This window comes from Lissotriton vulgaris, chromosome 4_1 (assembly GCF_964263255.1).
Source record: "Lissotriton vulgaris chromosome 4_1, aLisVul1.2, whole genome shotgun sequence".
NCBI classification, from domain to species: Eukaryota; Metazoa; Chordata; class Amphibia; order Caudata; family Salamandridae; genus Lissotriton; species Lissotriton vulgaris.
Genome location: NC_141691.1, coordinates 356,676,023 through 356,696,573, shown reverse-complemented (window position 1 = coordinate 356,696,573; position 20,551 = coordinate 356,676,023). Strand labels below are relative to the sequence as shown.

Sequence of the window (20,551 nt, the reverse complement as noted above, 5' to 3'; positions counted from 1 at the left end):
TTCTTAGGGGTTTTATTCCTTAAAAAGGAATCGTTCCGGAACTGGATATCATGTTCCTGCAACCACAAGGGGTTCAGGAAGGGATAGAGCAATATTTTATTGACAATACATAGCTTATATACTTAATTCACATCATAGAAAGCAATATAGTAGGCGTAACAGCTGAGAGAAGACAAGATAACAACATCCACGTGTTACTAGTACGTAATCAGAAGGCGTGGACTAGGCGTGAACTAGAGGTGTGCGCTAGAAACGTCACAGGTAGGTGTCATAAGTGGGTGGCACAAAACAGAAATGTTGCAATGTCAGCAGAAATCGGAGGCTTGGATGCGCGCGCAGCTGCATGACGTGTGATTGACGTGAAACTGGAGGGTGCAGGGGACTTGACATTTACACTGACGGAAAGAGACAGAAGTCTGGCATGTCAGATCAACTCGTACTTCTATCATATCTGATATCTGATGTTTGGGAACCATATTATCTGAACGGAAAAGGTCTCTGGGGCAGAAGCTATTCTATACTGACTGTGAGTGCGTGTATAAGCGCCTAAGTGTCTGCATGAGAAGCGTGGGGGCATGGGCCTTCCATGGGAGCATGGTAACAGAGGCTATGAATTACTTGCACGGAGACAGGCCGGCTCTTCTGCTCTGCAGCTGGGGGAATGTTTACTGAAACTAGTAGGCAGGAATGTATTTTCGAGGAGCGGACCAGATAATTCGAAGGTTGTAGTCAGTCTTGGCAGGCAGCAGGCTGAGCTAAGCGCGGTGGGCCGCGCTGGAAGTAAGTCAGAGTTCACGGGTACAGAGACAGCCTGGGCTGAGGCTTTCAGAGTCAGAAGCCAGAAAAAGGCTCGATGGCAGGATTCAGGGCCTACTTTGCCAGAGCTGAAAAACGTGTAAAGTACACTACAAAAAGACGTTGGCATAGCATACTTAGGAACGGACTATTCAACCCATTCAGGGTGGATTTGAAAGAGGACATGTTAACGTTGGACGCAAATGTATTTGCGTCTTCATAGCTGGCACAGGAGGGAAGTTACATGCACTTTAAGCTGGTACATGGAGAAAATAAACAATACAATATTGCTGGATTTATTAATACCATTCTACGAAGTCTTGGAATGGTATTTTTAGCCTTTTCCTATCAAACGTTATTATTTAATAACTTCCTGCCATGTTAGCGTATGTGGCATGGGATTTACAATGGGGAAAATGACTTGGGCCCTTTTTCCAGCCCCAGGGCTTATAAAACATATTTTATACATACTCTACATATATCTACAGGACCTCCATCCCAGGAACACCTAGGGGAGACTTTAGGGATTCTGAATATGTAACAATATTGCAGATCCTCCCTCACCAGTGTTCCTTCCACCAGTCGATTTTGGGCAGCACTTTATCACAATGTGGGGAGTAAAATGTGCCATTTAACTTAACCCAGGGCATATAAAACTCATTCTATCAGGGTCTTCCTCATACATACCTGAATTACCACCCCTGGGACACCTAGGGGAGACCCCGCGTGTACCCAATATGCCCAAACACTGTAGGATAACCATTTGTAGTGCCCAAAACACAAAAGTCGACTTTGGGTACAATTTACTTTATTTCCAACGTACCTTGCTGCCTGAAGGAGGAGCGTATTGCACCAGCTGCCCAGCGGACCTGCTTTCACCCCTACGACTCGCCGGACCCGCTTCGCGGGTCCCGCAGCGCGTCGTTCGCCAAAGGATTGCCCTGAGGAGCCAAGGAGGAGCGCGGGGGTAGGCAAGAGAACCAGCGGGGCTGCGAGCTAAGCAGGGGACTCCAGCGACCAGGAGCCCCTGCGCGCCCAACTAGCAACACCTGGGCTGCTCTCCCTGCTGGCCACGCCCCCCCGCCAACGGAGCCAAAAGCTGCTGCTGTCCCTGTGTTTGTGGGACACTTTCCAACGTACCTTGCTGCCTGAAGGAGGAGCGTATTGCACCAGCTGCCCAGCGGACCTGCTTCCACCCCTACGACTCGCCGGACCCGCTTCGCGGGTCCCGCAGCGCGTCGTTCGCCAAAGGATTGCCCTGAGGAGCCAAGGAGGAGCGCGGGGGTAGGCAAGAGAACCAGCGGGGCTGCGAGCTAAGCAGGGGACTCCAGCGACCAGGAGCCCCTGCGCGCCCAACTAGCAACACCTGGGCTGCTCTCCCTGCTGGCCACGCCCCCCCGCCAACGGAGCCAAAAGCTGCTGCTGTCCCTGTGTTTGTGGGACACTTTCCAACGTACCTTGCTGCCTGAAGGAGGAGCGTATTGCACCAGCTGCCCAGCGGACCTGCTTTCACCCCTACGACTCGCCGGACCCGCTTCGCGGGTCCCGCAGCGCGTCGTTCGCCAAAGGATTGCCCTGAGGAGCCAAGGAGGAGCGCGGGGGTAGGCAAGAGAACCAGCGGGGCTGCGAGCTAAGCAGGGGACTCCAGCGACCAGGAGCCCCTGCGCGCCCAACTAGCAACACCTGGGCTGCTCTCCCCGCTGGCCACGCCCCCCCGCCAACGGAGCCAAAAGCTGCTGCTGTCCCTGTGTTTGTGGGACACTTTCCAACGTACCTTGCTGCCTGAAGGAGGAGCGTATTGCACCAGCTGCCCAGCGGACCTGCTTTCACCCCTACGACTCGCCGGACCCGCTTCGCGGGTCCCGCAGCGCGTCGTTCGCCAAAGGATTGCCCTGAGGAGCCAAGGAGGAGCGCGGGGGTAGGCAAGAGAACCTGCGGGGCTGCGAGCTAAGCAGGGGACTCCAGCGACCAGGAGCCCCTGCGCGCCCAACTAGCAACACCTGGGCTGCTCTCCCCGCTGGCCACGCCCCCCCGCCAACAGAGCCAAAAGCTGCTGCTGTCCCTGTGTTTGTGGGACACTTTCCAACGTACCTTGCTGCCTGAAGGAGGAGCGTATTGCACCAGCTGCCCAGCGGACCTGCTTTCACCCCTACGACTCGCCTGACCCGCTTCGCGGGTCCCGCAGCGCGTCGTTCGCCAAAGGATTGCCCTGAGGAGCCAAGGAGGAGCGCGGGGGTAGGCAAGAGAACCAGCGGGGCTGCGAGCTAAGCAGGGGACTCCAGCGACCAGGAGCCCCTGCGCGCCCAACTAGCAACACCTGGGCTGCTCTCCCCGCTGGCCACGCCCCCCCGCCAACGGAGCCAAAAGCTGCTGCTGTCCCTGTGTTTGTGGGACACTTTCCAACGTACCTTGCTGCCTGAAGGAGGAGCGTATTGCACCAGCTGCCCAGCGGACCTGCTTTCACCCCTACGACTCGCCGGACCCGCTTCGCGGGTCCCGCAGCGCGTCGTTCGCCAAAGGATTGCCCTGAGGAGCCAAGGAGGAGCGCGGGGGTAGGCAAGAGAACCAGCGGGGCTGCGAGCTAAGCAGGGGACTCCAGCGACCAGGAGCCCCTGCGCGCCCAACTAGCAACACCTGGGCTGCTCTCCCCGCTGGCCACGCCCCCCTGCCTATCACATAGCTGCAGTGTCTAAAGGAGGGCCGGACCCCCGCTGCGCGGGAGCGACCGGGAGAAGCCCGGGACAAGGGCGGGACCGTCTTAGGCCGTCAGTGGCCGAAGGAGGCCGGGCTGGGCCCCCTCTCTTGATTCCTTTTTGTGCCATAGTCAAGGTAATGCCCTCGCCCACACACCGGGACACCCCCTCAAGGGAGGGGGCCTCTAGCTCCGGGACTTTGGATAACTATTTTAAGTCCAACAAAGGTGAGGCGGACACGGTCGGTTCACTTGAGAAACGCAGGGCGGAGCGGAGGCGCTCTATTGAATCTATGAAAAACAGGCCCTTGACTGACATCAGCCTATGCCCTACCACCCAAGAGGGAGGCGCGCTACCCAGCAGTCCAAACATTTCGTCTCTAGAGGATTTTCCTCTTCTGTTAAGGGAAATCCCCCCCACTCCAGGGATAGCACCTGTACAAAACGTAGAGCCAGCCCCCCTAGAGATTTTTCATTCACCTGTCACCCTTGTAACTCAAACTCCACCTATCCAAGTGGCCAATAAGAGCAAGCCCAAAATAAACGTAGCGGTGGAGCTACATAGGCCCCCACCCAGCAAACGTGCTCGGAAAACAACGGGAGGGCGGGGGAAACCCAAAATATCCCATCTGGATTTTGGCAAGAAACGGCTAAATACTGCTCAACCGGGGAAGCACTTGGAGATGGTGCCTCCTTCCAAGCTCCCAAATACCGGTATTAATGTCACCACCAAAGAGCAAGAGGGCACTACGCCAAACCCAAATAATCTTCTCTCTGCCAAGGGGAACATTGAATTCCTACTCCGCTCCCTTTTACAGCCAATCACAGACAGCTTAAAAAAAGTCGAGATCAGGCTCACCTTACTAGAAACCTCTCTTACCACCCTGAGCACCCTAGTAAGCAAGCAGACCAAGTCAGTGGAAATCCCTCCCCCGGCTGCGGAACCTTCCAAAGAAGACGTGGCAAATATTGCCAGCAGAGCCCCCCCCAGAAGCATGCCACCTGCTCCCCCCCTACAACCCCTTATGGCCCTTCAAACACAGGCACGGCATAACAATCAAAGCACTAGACCCACCCATCTAGTGGACTCAACCCCATACAGCTCACAAATAGAGTCCTCCGGAACGCATCCAGGCCAGGTCAATGTTCCCCCACTCACGCCCGCTTGCCCAGCTCCCAGACCACGGAGGCCAGACCTTCCACCGGAGGCCAATAGATTAATGGTGGTTTTAGCGGGTGCCCCTCACCTAAGATCAGGGGAAAATGAGGATTACCAGTCTCTCAAGAAAAAGGTAATCAAATGGCTCAATTGGAACCGACCCCTCCCTCCCCAATATAATAACAAAATTATTATGGTAAGAAGGGTTCCATGGCTAGGGAAGACCCGGAAAACTATAGTGGGGGACTGTATCATGGTAACCTTCAAGGATCCAGGCACGGTCCGACACATTTGCAGAGGAAGGAACCGATCTCTAGATTCCACTATACAGACCCTCCCAGTATCTTTCTTCTTCCCCCGATTCCTAAGCGCCAGGCTCCAATATGCGATGACTGGACAAGGGTGGAACATAGACGCAATGACAATGGCCCGGTACAACGCCCTTATTTCCAGCCACCAGATAAACCTTTCTGTGATTTCAATCGCTTTAACTGCCTGGACGGCTTGGATGGGGTCGACTGACTGAATGCCCGTAAGACAGCACCAGGGGTTTCGAGCCCCTGCGGGTCGCTGGAGCATTTCATCCTTCCCCTCGGCCCCAGATCTGGCCCATCGAACGATCTATCTGCCATAGATCACGGCAGAATTGAATTCTCTCATTTAGCCACTGATGGAGAAGTTGCTGCTGAGGGGATAACTTTGGCTCCCCTCCATGCGGAAGAGGGGGACAGGGGTCCTATGGTGCCGCATGTAACCTATGTTGCCCTCGCTCCATGTCTTGCACCACAGGAAGATCAAGGCCCGACCTCTTCCAATTCATGTTCTTTGACACCACCTACTCCTGAACATCTGAGGATAATTTGCTGGAACATCGCGGGCCTAGCAAACAAATTGGAAGAGCCGACCTGGGAAAACTACATAGAAACTGGTGACATATGCATGTTCCAGGAAACCTGGGCTAGAGAGGACTTTGGACACCAAGGCTACACCTCATTTTTTATCCCTGCCAAGTGGGAAGGTAAAGGCCGCCCATCAGGGGGCCTTGTGATATGGGTTGCTGCTCACTTGGGCTGTGTGGCATCACGGCTCCCATGCGACTCCGATGACATCCTGGTGGTCTCTTTAACATGGCCAAATAAAGCAAATCTCTTGCTGGTTAACATCTATTCACGGCCGATGGGAAAGGCAAAAGAATCACCGACTTTTAATGAACTCTCGAACTTTTTATCTGAACTGCCGACTGATTCATACTATGTGGTGGGTGGGGATTTTAATTCTCACTTTGAGCCACTCCCCGGCCTTCAAGAAGGGTTCCTATCAGATGAAGAAGCTAGGTGGGCAGTACCTGGGGTTGATGTTCCATCGCCAAAGGCCTGGACCCCATTGGCGCTGCAAATCACTGCCCTTACCCTAAGGTATGGACTTAGAGCGTGTAATGGGAGAGTCGACTCGGACACACCAGGCAAAAATACCTACAACCGCCGGGGAAGAGAGTCACACTTGGACTATGTTCTGGTCCAACTAGCGAGATGGTCTACTATACAAGATTTTAGGGTAATAGACAGGCTGGACAGTGACCACAATGCCCTTGAGTTAGACCTTGTTCATCCAGCACCCCAGGGTTTAGCGACCCAGGGAGAAGGGAACCACCCTATGCTTCTCATAGATAACAGCAGGAGAAGACTCAGGTGGGAGCAAATGGTCACAAAAAAGGACAAACTCCCAATGCTCTATGCCGAGATTACCCCTATCTTGGAAATTGTGGGGGACCTTGATAATGTGGCAAGTAAAATAGACATAGGGAGTAAACTGTCCGATGCCCACAATGAGCTTATAAAAATAGCGGCACCCCACTTCACATGTAAAGCCCGGAAGACAAGAGAGAGGTGCCATGGCAGAACTCAATGGTACAACGCGGCCTGTAGACGGGCCAAAACAGAACTCCTCGGAGTAATAAAGGAGGGCAAAGGAGGGGAATGCCTTAAGCAATGCAGGCATGCCTACAAGAAACTTCTTGCCCAGGCTAAGATAGAATGGGAGGAAAGCCAGTGGGAAGAACTCTCCAAGGCCCTAGCAGTGCAAGACCAACGCCTGTTTTGGAGAATGGTGAACGGGGGATCAGGGAGCTTACATTCGGCTGTAGAGCCTAACATCGCTCCTGGAGTGTGGCAGGCCCACTTCCAGTCCTTATATAGTGAGGAAGCCCGGAGAACTCCCTGCGGTGATCGAACTAGAGAGACAGGGCTCTCAGGCGGTTCAAATAACACTGAGCGAGGTCACTGCTGCCATTTCAGGCCTGGCTTCGGGGAAGGCCCCTGGGCTGGATGGGCTACCGGGAGACCTGTACAAGCAGGAGCCCACCATCTGGGCGCCCTACCTTGTTGCCCTCTTTAATGGCATTCTCGGTGGGATGGAAATCCCTAGTACTTGGCTGGGGGCTGAGGTGGTCCCGATTTATAAAAAGGGATCCCCCCTCCTCCCAGCCAACTACAGACCAATTAGCCTGATCGACGTAGCGCAGAAGTTGTTTGGCAGGGTCCTCCTGAACAGGCTTCAGGAATGGATCGAGGAGGCAGGCGCCCTCAGTCCATACCAGGCAGGCTTTAGGAAAGGGGTATCTACTGTGGACCAGGTCTTTAGATTGAACCTGGTCTACTGGAAGACAGTGAGGTTCGAGGGTGGCAGTTTGTACACGATTTTCGTGGACCTACGAGCCGCCTTCGACCTCGTGCCCAGGGGAAAACTCTGGGTCATTCTGGCAGGGATGGGCGTACCACCAGACATCTTATTGACCTTACAGAGGCTGCATCACAACAATTATGCCCAGGTAAGGTGTGGGAGGTCGGGGGAGTTGACTGAGAGATTCCCCGTGGGCAGGGGGGTAAGACAGGGTTGTGTGCTGGCGCCGACCCTGTTTTGCCTCTTTGTCAACGGGGTAATCGCTCATTTGAACGCTACTAACTACACAGATGCCCCCAAACTAAATGGCAACAGTGTGCCCGCAATAATGTTTGCGGACGACACGCTGTTGGTATCCAAAACTCCCATGGGCATCCAAAGGATACTTGATGCCTTTGTGGCCTTCTGTCAGGACAGAGGACTGGAAATCAATGCCATGAAAACCAAATACATGGTATTGAATCCAAGTCCCAAACAGCGCCCGAATCCACTGCTGGGAGCAGCACGGCTGGAAAGAGTAGCCACGTTTGAATACCTCGGCGTGACACTCAACGAAAATATGACCTGGGGGACCCATCAAACCAGAGCCAACCTTAAATTAGTACAAATTACCGGGGGTATTTCCCGGATGATGACCGGTTCGACCTACCGCCCACTAGGGGCCCTAATTCAGATATATAAGGCACAAGCCAGGGGGGCGATCTTGTACGGGGCTGAATTGTGGGGCCATACTCCATGTCGGAATCTGTTAGCCACGGAAAACAGATTCATAAGGCAAATTACCGCACTTCCTCCCAGCACCCCACTTCTCCCTTTGAGGCTTGATCTAGGGCTACGGCCTCTCGTCGACGAGATAAGTCTAAGACCCATAGCCTTCTGGCGTAGGCTTTGGAGCAGTGACGATCTCGCCGACTATAGGGCGGAACTGGTCGAAGTATTAAAACACCCCAAGGCGCTCAGTATCCCCTGGGTCCAAAATATCCAGTCAGTCTGCACAGACCTGGGGCTCCCCGAATTGTGGACCAAACCAGCAGATACAGCACCCAGAATCTCTAAGAGATTTCTGGCGAATCTGTACCACGAACACAAAAGGGAAAGGGCCTTAGCCACCCAGACAGAGGGGTCCCTTGCCTCTAAATTCCTGCAAAACAAGGACCTTTACGCATTTGAAAAGGCTTTTGATCCCATATATCCCGTTCTCACTAGAAAGCTGTTTCTCCAGTGGAGATACGGCACACTGCCTTTGCGCTCCTTCTCTAGTACCTGGTCGCAAGTCCCTTCCACCAAGTACTGTCCCCTTTGCGTTGACAAAGAGGAAAATGACTTGCATGTGATTTTTTTCTGCCCAGCATATATGGCAGCCAGAAAGTACTGGCTGCTGCCTTTGATCAAGAACTTGGGTGGCAGGGAATATATGCCTATGTATAGGATTTTAAAATGTGATGTTTCCGGCCCAATTGTTTTTGCACTTGCCAAATTTTTTACAAATGTGTGGTATACACGTAATCGTCTTTTAAAAAATGCTGGGTAGATTGTTGAATTGCTTTTAAACACTGTTAATAATGTTTGATGTGGATCTTAAATCATGCATTGATGTTTTATCAAATCTGACACAATTATGTGATTTTTAATTTATGTGTATCTTTTATGACCAAATGGTCGAAATAAAGATTGAAAATGAATTATATAAGTAGTCCTGCAACACAGGGCTACTTTTAAACTGACCTCAGGCTTCAGCAATGCACACATGCAAGTGCAGAAAGTGCTGCTGGCCTCTGAACTGCCATGCTCTATTATATACCAGGAACCGATAGGTAGTTTCAATCCCCCTGCCCTGCTGTGTACTAGCGCCTTATAGGGTAGGTCATGCAAATCACAGGGGTACTCCAACCCATAGTGTACCCTAGTGTATGTATGTGTTTTCACTGTATTCTAAATGTGTCTCTTTCACCATAGCACTGGCCCTGGCCGTGGCCCTGGTTAGGCAGAGCCCAGGGTCAGTCAGTCTATTACTCCAAGTGATAGTCAGCAAAAGGTTTGGGGGGTGTCATAGGAACAGGATGACTTTCCAGCAGTGAGGCAAATGGGTGGGCCTGCCATCCTGGGTCCAGATGAAGTGTATGCTTATGCCTCTGAACAGCACCCTTTCACCAGGGAGAGAGAGGATAAAATCCCCTAAAGAGCCCACCAGCTTTGTAAAATTAAATCTTGACATGACTGACCCAAACCCCACGCCCAAGAGCTGGAATACAATGTATAACGAAAGCAACAGCAAAGTAGTTACATTCAATATACAAACCCGTGTAGAAAAAGACACCCTCATGTATTCCCTCCAATTAGTCTTCAAGCCTAAACACGGACAGATACCAAAATCAACAAAATCTTGTTATCCTGAATGTGCAGTATAGGTTCATTCTCTTTGACCGGCCAGTACCATTTAACATTGTAGACCACACAATCTCTACATAGACACCTATCAGTGGCCTGTATCTCAGATGAAGCAGTCAAATGGTTAACAACTTTTCTGTCCCCCGTACCCCCCACCCAGTAAATAAAGAAATAAATAAAAAAATAACCTGGGGGTAACAGTTGGATACCGGTCCTCACCATACATCCTAGTCACGGGTGGTTACCATGGAGCCCCACTGTCCCCATGCTATTTAATGTTTACATCAAGCCTCAAACTAAATTAGTCTAAAAGTGAAACAATCTTTCTAAATTTACACCTTGTCAAGAAAATTGACTCTTTGCCCCCAACACATGGTAAAAGGGTTGTCATAAAAGTTAGGGGCTAGTTGGAATGCTGTACAGATAGCTGCAGTATTTGGAGCCATATTCCTCCAAAATAAGCAACTCCCTTTGCCTCAAGGTCTCGGCTCTAATGTCCCCATCCAAGCAAAAGTAAGAAACTTGGATGTCATTTGAGTCCCTGACCTCAGCCTCAATTAATGGGAAGGAGCAGTAGTTAAAGCCACATTGCTTCATATGAAACTAGCAAAAAAGTCTTAGTTTGACTGAACAAGAAAACCATAACATGGTGGTACGAGCTCTTGTAAGCTGCTGCCTTGACTATATTAACAGCCTATACGCCAGTCATGAAACATGCCACATCAATAGATTTCAAAAAGCTTATATTGCAATGGATCACTGGCTTCCTGTTCAGAAAATCATCTAAATTAAAATCCTCTGCCTGGTTGTTGGACTTGGCCCTTTTTGGTAAGTTTGCCCCTAAACTTTATGCCTTTTCCCCACACATGGTATTGGTGGTTTTAGGACTCTTGGCACTTTAGCACTGTGGTCCAGTGTAAAGTGTGTGCACTCTCTGTGTTACATTTGTAAGTTTGGCCTGCTCTCCCATAGGAATGCATTGGGGATTCCTTGATCAGTGTGTGTCAGTGGTAATTCCTGTTCTTAGATGAGCAGTGTGGTCAAGTCTGGTATGTATGAAATTGTGTGAACAAATGCTGCGCAATGGTGCACACAAATTTATGGTGGTTATTTTAAAAATGCCACTTTTAGAAGTTGCCATTTCTGTGTGCTATGTGTCTGCCTGCATGATGTGAATTGCATGGCTGGCTTGCGAGTGACAGGAGCTGGGAGGTATGTGTGGCTTCAGGGGGGCAGGATGAGTCAGCGCTGGGCTGAATTGGACATCTGAGATGGGAGTAATGGGAGGGGTAATCCCCTGACTATGAATAGGATGGTGCCTGCCCTAGTAAATGCTGGCTCTGCCCCCTGTGGTGTCTGATCATCTAGCCCCCACCTGACAAAGGGGAAGAGGAGCTTGCAAAACACGTGCTCCAATTCCTCCCTGAACCAGTTGCATCTGGTTCCCCCATGCCCTGCACTTGAGACAAAGGAATTCTGGGTATACGTATAGGGGCTGTGACCCCATGAAGATGTTCAGTTCTGCTGTGCTGGTCCTGCTGGGGGCGTGCTGCAGCTGGGGCCCTGGGGGGGCTGCCATGAGGGCTTGCCTCCCTGGGCCCTGCCCATCATTACTCCCTTGATCCCTAAGGACTTGATGGGACATCTTGCGCCCTGGGAGCGCTTTGCTGGTTATTCCAGGACTTTCAGGACTTTGTGACGCTTCCTGCGCCATGTGAACGTTTTATTTTTACTGTTCCCCAGAAGACCGTGTGGGCTGCGCAGCGCTGTGCTGCACCCCCTTTAAGAGGGAATCCCCATCGTAGGGATTCTCCTTGTGATGCCTAAGCGGCGGGTGCCCATCTCGCATTTTGCTTAATTTTGTGAGTGCCCACCCTGCTTATTTTTTTATATTCAAATCGTGGGAGCCCACCCCACCTATTTTTTATATTTAAATTACAGGTGCCCACCCCGTTTACATGTTTAATTTGTGGGTGCCCACCCCGCATTTCTGGATGGAGAAATGGCCGCCGCGATCGTGCGGCGACCAGGAAGCCAGGCGCGTTCGCCTGACTGTGGGCGGGGCTGGTGAAGTGTGAGGGAGCATCGCGGGCTCCATTTCCGCCTCTCCCGTGGCTGCAGGAGGCTGGAGGGAAGCTCCTAAAGCATAGAGGCAGGGCTCCCGCAGCACCGGTGTGAGCCCTGTAAATGACACCTGCGTGGTCCTGCTTCCAGAGAGGAGGCCCAGCAGGAATCCGGTGGAGCAGCTGGTCAGCGGGGCTCCCGTGAAGCTCAGGGAATACCCCCGCAGACCCCAAAGAGAAGAGAGCAGAATCCCCCCAGGAGCCGGTGAGTGAAGGGCTCTATGTGGGGGGATGCCGATCAAGGGAGAGTGACACTGTCCATGTCCTGAGCGGCCCCTGCCTGATAGGGGGCTGCTCCAACGTTGGGGGGCATTTCTTTTTCCTAAGAGTCCCGAAGTCCTTTCCAACATTGGGGGCCAATTTCATTTAAAATCCCAGTAGAGCCCCGAGGGCACAGATGTGCCAGGGCCCCTTCAGTTTGTTTATCCCAGCTGCCCCGCTTGTAGCGGGCAGCTGCAACGATTGGGCACATTGGTTTGAATGGCACAGTGAGTGCCCACAGTTGATATTCACAGCTGCCCAGCAAGTAGTTGGCAGCTGCAACGTTTAGGCCATCTTTCCTTTGGGGGCATTTTTGCTAGTAGATTGGAGTGAGATGCACTACTCTGCCCCTGTACTTTCACAGCTGCGCAGCATTTAGTGCTAGTTGCTACTTTTAGGTCTGCGCAGGTGCGCACATGGATTTCGCTGCCTTGGCAGCAGCCCTGACTTTTGGACATAGGGCATTTGAGGCCCTTTGAGAAGGCCAGTTGCCCAGGGGGACTGTTAGGTTTGTAGGGCGCCAGGCCCTAAGGTGATTTATGTGGTGCTAGGAAATACGATTCATATACTATGATTTACGCACCCTGACTTATACCTCTAGATGTGGTTTTATGATTATGAGGTTTTGCATACTGTCTTATGTTTGAGTTATTCTCTACTGTGGTTTAGGTATGAGGTTATTGTCCACTATGGTTTAGGTATGAGGTTATTTGCCTACTGTGGTTTATGCTAGTGAGATCATTTTCTAATGTGAGTTATGCTTAGGAGGTGATGGTCTAATATGTTTAGGCTTATGAGGTTGGCGCAGAATATATTCCACGCCTAATGTTATACTGTGCATAATATGGTTTATGTCACAGGATGATGCTGAGTAAAGTGTTTGACATATAGACAGGGCATCGAGCAGTTAAAGTGGAGCGCAATTTATCCATCTAAGTCCCCCAAGTGCATTCCTTTTTGAACATCAGTCGCTCATCATAGAAGGAAAGATTTCGAACTGTTTATCAGCCCACTCTGAAGGAATTTCCATGGTTCCCCCCTGCCGGCCTGCTCCATCTGCAAAACCAGCTACATTGTTTATAAAGCCATCCCGACCAGCAGTCCCGCTTATCTTGCAGACAAGCTCACCAATTCTGAGGGCTCTCGACACATGTTCATCCAGGGCAGATTGCAGACTAAGAAGTGTAAAAAAAGAAAATAAACAAGGTAGCATACCTGTTCCATCTAAGCAATCAGGCTCTAGAATAACATCTCCATATCCACCAGGAGTGCCCCAATGCAGCTCCAATTAAGGAAAGACTTGAAGATTTAACTCTACATCACAATGCATTGACAGTTCAAAAGCCAGCTTCCTCTCTTCTTACTAACTGACTTCATGCTTGTCTTTGACCATGTACAGTTCTCTGCTGCCTTTATCTGGTTTGCGCTACAGAAATACAATATACATACCTATCAATTTTACTGGATGAAAACAGCAGTTTTTGCTCAGCCACTTTCTTGATTACATTTTATTAATTTTCTTCAATACAGGTACACTTCGGCAATCAGTGTCAGGAAAGAATATCCACCACATTAATTCACTTAAACCTAGGGACAGTCTAATGATAAGGTTCCTACAGAGCATTTTCTCCCCACCTCGCTGCACAGCCCTGCATGAAGTCAGTTCTCTTGAGAAATGGCCCGTGCAGGCACCATGTTATTCCCCTCCACCTCTTTAGTGAAGGCGGTGGAATTTCTCCCATGGCTCCTAGATCTTTTACAATCTTTGGGATTTCCACAGGTGAACACTACCTTCTCTACTACCCTATATCAATCAACATTTCTACACCAAGCCTCCATGGAGGGTATTGTGCAAACACCTCACATCCATGCACCATCCCTTTTGGCTACCACTGAGTACCACGTTAAAGAACAAATCAATTATAAGTGTAAACTTAAAGCCCTGGGAAGTCTGGGAGTAAGGTGAAATAGAGTGAAACCAGTGCTTGCACCTTGTGAACTCTAAAAAGGCAGCTGCTGTAGGCACCAAGAAATATTGATCCTTACGCATGTGAAACAACAATCCCTTACCAAACAGGGAAGAACTCATCACCACCGAAGAAGGGGAGGAGGTTCCTCTAGGACTATAATGGAAATGTCACTGCAAACCCTGCCTTTGTTTCACAGAGACTTTGAAATGGATAGCTCAGTGCATGTAATCTTCAATATTCATGTAGCCGTTCCGTTCAAAGATATGTTGCTTATTGATAGGAGCTACTTTGGAGTGGTCGGAGGACGATACTGTCATAAAACAGTAGATCCCTTCATTCTCCATTTGAGGTACCAGTGTCCTAGCAGATGATGCCGCAGATGTTTGGTAAAATTACATAAGAGGGCCAAGCACATAAACCCAAAAAAGAAACCTGGGAAATATGAAATATAGAGAAATAAAGGCTCCCTAGTTATCATTTACAAAAAATAATATTAGTTGGTTTGGAAGGAGGGGGCCTAGAATGAGAGGTCCCATAGATGAGTGCATGATCTGATCGATTCTGCAAAAAACAAGACCACATTTTATGCTTCAAAACATAAATGCTTAATTATTTGATGTATGCTTGGTGTAAGAAACTATGTTTTTGATTGAAGAGGAGGGGGAACGTTCCAAAGCACTACCCAAAATCCTTGTCAGGGTGAACTACAAAAGTCACTAAATTAACCTGTGCTTAACCCTCTGGTAACCTAGCACAAAAGCAGTTAAGCTTAACTTAAGGGCACTGTATAAGTATTTATGCAGCACTTAAAACAGTAACAAAGTGTAAACACCAGAAAACTCCCACACCATCAATATGCTTTTCCAAAAACCATGACAAAACAAAACAAGCACTGGCAAAGGCAAAAAATTGGCAGTCAGTGCGAAACATACAGACTATGCTTGTTTTTAAAAACAGAATGCAATTAGAACTTAATAAATATGTGTTACAAATCTATCACTTCTAAATGTAAAAAACACGTTTCCTCCCCTCTCTCTAAATACCAAAGTCAAAAGTGGCAGAGGCAGTGTGGGGCGCTATAAATGGAAAAATAAAACACTTGAGACAACGATTTGTTCTTTGTTTACATACGCAGACTTACCGGACCTAGGCTTTAACCCAAACGGAGTATGAGAATTACCATCTGTTCTTTCACATTCCTGTTATGGAACAAAATTGAATTTATCAATGCGTTTCAAAGGAAAATGTATTTCTTTGAGGTGCTGAAATTACCTACAAATATGCAACAGTGGTGTAAAAACAACAATAACAAAAGAAATCCAGAAAAAGAAGGTGCTCACTTTAATTATGTTCATTAACACAAAAAGAAGAGTCGCTTTCAAACATACAAATATAGACAAAATATAGTTGCAAATCTAAATCGAAAGAGCAATAAGACACTAATCTGATTGAAAGTCCCCATGAAATAGCTCCTGCTAAAAGGTAATCATGCAGCACCTAGTCAGATAGATATGCAGGAGCCTCTTTAAAGAAGAATGTCTCAATTGATGATGGCATTTGCCACTAAAGCTATTACACAACTCCTTCTGAGGGTATTAGAGCAGATCTAAGTCACTACTTGATTTATATTCACTAGTGGCTGGTCAAAGCTCAGGGTATTTATGAACTTACCCAAGGTACCCAAGATTCTAATCGAAAGTCACAGGTAAGAAAGGTTTCCTTTTCTAGCTATCCAATTTCCTTACTACTACTAAACACCACCTATATATGCATATTACCATGCTTGAATAGTTCCCCATCGTCAGGTTAGAAACCACTAGCATAGTATACAGTTTAATATATACAGAAAATATACAGTTCATAAACCTTAAACAACATAGATTATTTAGTAGCACATTCACCTCATTCGAAAGAACGCAAACTTCAGCCAATGCGGCTTAGAGGCCGCCTTAGCTCAAATTTCCGTGAAGGACAAATGTCAGAACCAATATGATGAGCCTCTGACCGAGGAGGAAGAGGGAGAATTGCATGTGAATATTTAAAAGATACCAATGTTAGAGAACTGGAGTTACAGGTAAGAAACTCATTTTTTCTCCAACGTTGGATCTTTTATATATTCACATACTTGAATCAGAATAGCAAGCAGTACACATTAAAATATACAACAAAGCAGGAAGCAGGCTCACCTTTAATGAAACAGGTTTTCAGGACTGCCTGTCCCAAAGCTGCATCAGTTTCTGCATCCACATTTAGGCAGTAGTGATACATTTACTTATGACCGCTCCTCCACATGATTGCAAAGCAGAGGTCTTTCATGGGCACCTCAGCATAGAGTGCTGCAGTCGAAGCCATGCTCCTGGTGGAATGCGTCCTCTCTTTTCCATGGAGTTCATGCTTGGCCTTGGCATGACAGAAAGCAATGCAGGAAGAGAGGTAACTGACTATACCCTATTTGGATGGAGCTTGACCTTTTTGCGGTTGACTAAACGACACAAACAACTACCTGATGGTGAATGACTGAATTCCGCCCACTCTCGTAGCAGATGTCAGGGCCAGGAGCGCTGCTGTTTTCGGTCAGACAAATTTTAAGTCTGCTCTATGTACAGGGTCAAAGGAAGTAATGTCAGTTGGCCTGGGACTGTATTAAGTTCCCATGAAATCAGAGGATGTCAAAGAGGTGGAAATGCTCTGAAGAGCCCTTTCATGGACTGGCTCATGATCCTTTGAGAAAACAGAATAGACTTTGGTATATCTGTTCTCATAAATCTTGAGATTACAGCAAGATGGTCTCTGACTGAAGAATAATTGAGCCCATTCTTGGCCAAATTTAACGGAGATGGAAGGATCAGAAAAAGCTTTGTTTGAAAAGGATGATGACCTTTATTTCTTACTAGACTCAAAAAGGTTTCTATTTAGTGTTGTAAGTCGTATTAGTCACTGGAGCTCGAGCCTGACCTAAAATTGTTCAAATTCCTGAGGTAGATCCAAATGGCCACATTCTAGGTGGGCAGCTACCATGTTTGCAAGATCAGTGACTTGGGACTGCGGTGTAGAATCTGTCTGGACAGTATCCGTGGATGCACCTTCAAAGGAATGGCTGGACGTGCTGAGAGCTGCAGTAGGTCCCTGTAGCAGTACTGGCAAGGCCACACCAGAGCAATGAGGATCAGGGTGCAATGGTCTATCTTTGCCTTCAACACCTTGGGAATCAGGAGAAAAGGAGGAAAGGCATACACAAATATCTTGGACCAACTGATCAAAAGCGTATTGCCCGTCATCCCTGGATACAAGAACCTGCTTGTGAACAATGGGCCTTTCCTGTTGTTTGGATTGACAACCAGATCGAGTAATGGCAAACCCCACGGATGGAAAATATAATCCACCAGTTTCTGTTCTAGTTCCCACTTGTGATAATCCAACATTTGCCGACTGAGAGCATCCGCCTAATTGTTCTGGCAGCCTGACAGATGCTCCACTGCAATGTCTATCCTGTGAGAAATGACCCAGTTACAAAGCAGTTGAGCTTCTTCCGGAAGGACCTTGGACAGTGTTCTTCCTTGCATGACTATGTAAAACATGAATGTTGTGCTGTCTGTTCTGACCTGCCAATCTAGGGAAGAACGCTTGTAGACCTAGACATATGGGGCGGAGTTCCACACATTGATGTGGAGCCTCTTCTCTGGTTCAAAACTCTTGCAGGCCAGCCCCCATCCATCCATGGACGTATCTGTGGTAAGTATAAACTTTTCTGTTATGGGCAAAAAAGAAAGACCTGCATTTAGATTTGCTGGAATCCTCCACCACATTAGAGCTTGTTTTAAATGCCTTGTGACACTGATCATATTCCAGGAGTCTGCTATCTGCTTCCATTGCAAGTCCAGCTCTTGCTGAACAAGTCTCATACTGAGACTGCAAAACACAATAAGAACTATACATGATGCCATCAGACCTAACCGGGACCTGTATTTTCCCACTGTGCTTTATTGTTTTCCAGGAATAGTATTTGACATTGTCTGTAACTTTCTCACCCTTTCCGCTGATGGACAAGTTTCCTCAATTGAGTGTTGAGTCTCGCTCCCAGGAATTGAATCTTTGTCTGGGGTTCCAACGAGGATAGCAAAAAACAGTATTTGAGGCATCCATTGTCGCATGAATAATGAAAGAAATTCGTTCTCCTTCTTTTGCGATAGCTCTCGCTGTTTCCCTCTTATTCTGTTGTCTCGACTCTCGGACATGGGAGTAAAGGGCCTAGCTCTCACCTGGTTCCAGTCCTACCTCACTGGCAGAACGTTCCAACTTCATTGCCCACCCTTTAAATCATCGCCTCGCAGTGTTAGCCATGGGGTTCCACAGGGCTCTAGTTTGAGCCCAACATTATTCAACATCTATATGGAACCCCTGGCACACATTGCGGAGGAATTTGGGGTGGGCATTGTCAGCTATGCTGACGACACTCAGTTGGTGTTCAAACTAACTCCAGACAGTAGAGAATTAGCTACCAACTTCTCAAACTGTATGTCAGCGATAGCCACTTGGATGAATACTAACTGCCTCCGTCTAAATGGAGACAAGACAGAGGTACTGATAGTAGGAAAAGCTGTCTCTGCTTGGTCTCATGCATGGTGGCCTAGCGAACTAGGGGAATTGCCTACTCCCGTGGAGAAGGTGAAAAATCTAGGCGTTATGTTTGACGCCGACCTCTCAGGCAAAACCCATGTGAATAAGGTGACAAGCAAATGCTTTGGCATATTAAAAGTACTTTGTAAAGTACTTGACCTCTTGCCGACCGAAGCTAGAAAAACCATAGTTCATGCTTTAATATCTCCTCACCTGGACTATGGTAATGTTCTCTTATTAGGCCTGAATCAGAAGGGACTGCACCAATTACAATGTGTACAGAACTCAGCAGCGCGATTGGTGCTCGGTCTCCCTCAGAAAGCCTCCACTAAAAACGCGCTTGCTAAACTCCACTGGCTCCCTATTAAAGAGAGAATTATATTCAAGACTCTCTGTTATGCTCATCGCATTGCCCAGAATAGAGGCCCCGGCTATCTCAAAGGTCTCATCACTATTCACCATCCGATGAGAGATTTGAGATCGTCGGGGATGATGCTATTCAAAGTCCCTCGCATCACAAAAGCTAAAATGGGAGGAAAGTCCTTCCGTTATTTGGCCACTAAGCACTGGAATGCTCTGCTGATCCACTTGCGGATGGAGCCCTCCGAAATGAGATTCAGAGCCAAATTAAAAACTCACCTGTTCCCTAAACAATAATTCCTACGCCGTTTCTCGGACCAAGTTCCTCTCGATGGGTTTGCATTTCGCAGTTAGCGAGGGGACACACAGTTTTGTGCAGCCAGGCGCTCAATAAATGTTTTATTATTATTATTATTATTATTATTCTCAGGAAAACTTTCCAGTCATGGAGCAATGTCATGCCACATCTGGCAATCATAACAAGCTAGAATTGCAAAGACATTGGCTGCCGTAACTGAGGTTGCTGCCCTAATGGAAATATTCCGACCCAGATTGTCAATGAATTTACTATCCTGGTCTGGCGGACTAGATGATGGCGTTATTAGTTTCTTGGTTCCTCTTTGAGCTGCTGAAGCAATTACTGAATCCGGTCTAGTATGACTAGCAAGGCAAGCCGGATCTGATTCAAGGGCCTTACAGTTTTTCTCCGGACGAGGTATTGTCACTTGCAAAGTGACAGGTATCTTAATTAATTTTAAACCTTCTGAACAGGCATATTCATGAATGGGTACAGGGGGGCATGGCCCGGCGAGATGGCTTGGTGGACGCGATTCACCTCGGCTTCCGGTCCGCGCCAGTGTCCCGAGCGCATAAGCACTTTCAAATATCGCCAAACCTACTTCTGAGGATACCAAAATGCTACTGATCTAGTAGAGGCTGAGTGGGTGCCTTGCAGACAGAGATAAGACCCTTTTTGAGCCTCGTCGGGGCTACGTGAGATCGACAGCGGAGCGACGCAAAATGGCGGCCGCAATGCTCAGAGGGAGGAAGGGCGGCTGATGGCTATGTGCCTTATCGGAGCAGCTTGGGAAGACTTGTGGCGATGGAACTCCCATTGTGATCCCTGAATGAGCTGTAAGCGAGACGCTGCATATCGCGATTGGAGGAGCTACATACCGTGACCGGAGGAGCTCTACCGGGACCATCAGTGCGGACGCGTGGCCCCCTGGAGGGTGCAATTCTTCCTTCTGGTGAGGCGGGCACACTAAAACGATCTGGTGTAGTCAAAGGGCATCGGGAGCAATTTCGGTACTGGACAGCTAGACTCTGTATTTAAAACTGCAGCAAACTGGAACCCTGCCTGTCCATGCCTGACCCTAAAATGGCGGCCAGCACTTAGCTGAAGATAGAATAAACAAGGGGGATTTCACAGTAAGTTCCCCAGCTCAGTGCAGCAGGAGGGATGTAAGGAAGTGGGGGCTCTGTGTCTTCTCCAAGATCAACAAGC

General features: G+C 48.7%; 1 protein-coding gene across 2 annotated transcripts in view; it reads right to left on the bottom strand.

Annotated features, from left to right (window-relative positions):
• Window positions 1-20,551, bottom strand: part of LRCH2 (leucine rich repeats and calponin homology domain containing 2) — a 927,979-nt gene that overhangs the window by 155,039 nt on the left and 752,389 nt on the right. For both annotated transcript variants that reach the window (XM_086918732.1, XM_086918733.1), the window contains one exon: window positions 15,209-15,266. In XM_086918732.1, coding sequence (XP_086774858.1) covers window positions 15,209-15,266 — 58 coding nt within the window. The remainder of the gene's footprint in view (window positions 1-15,208; window positions 15,267-20,551) is intronic.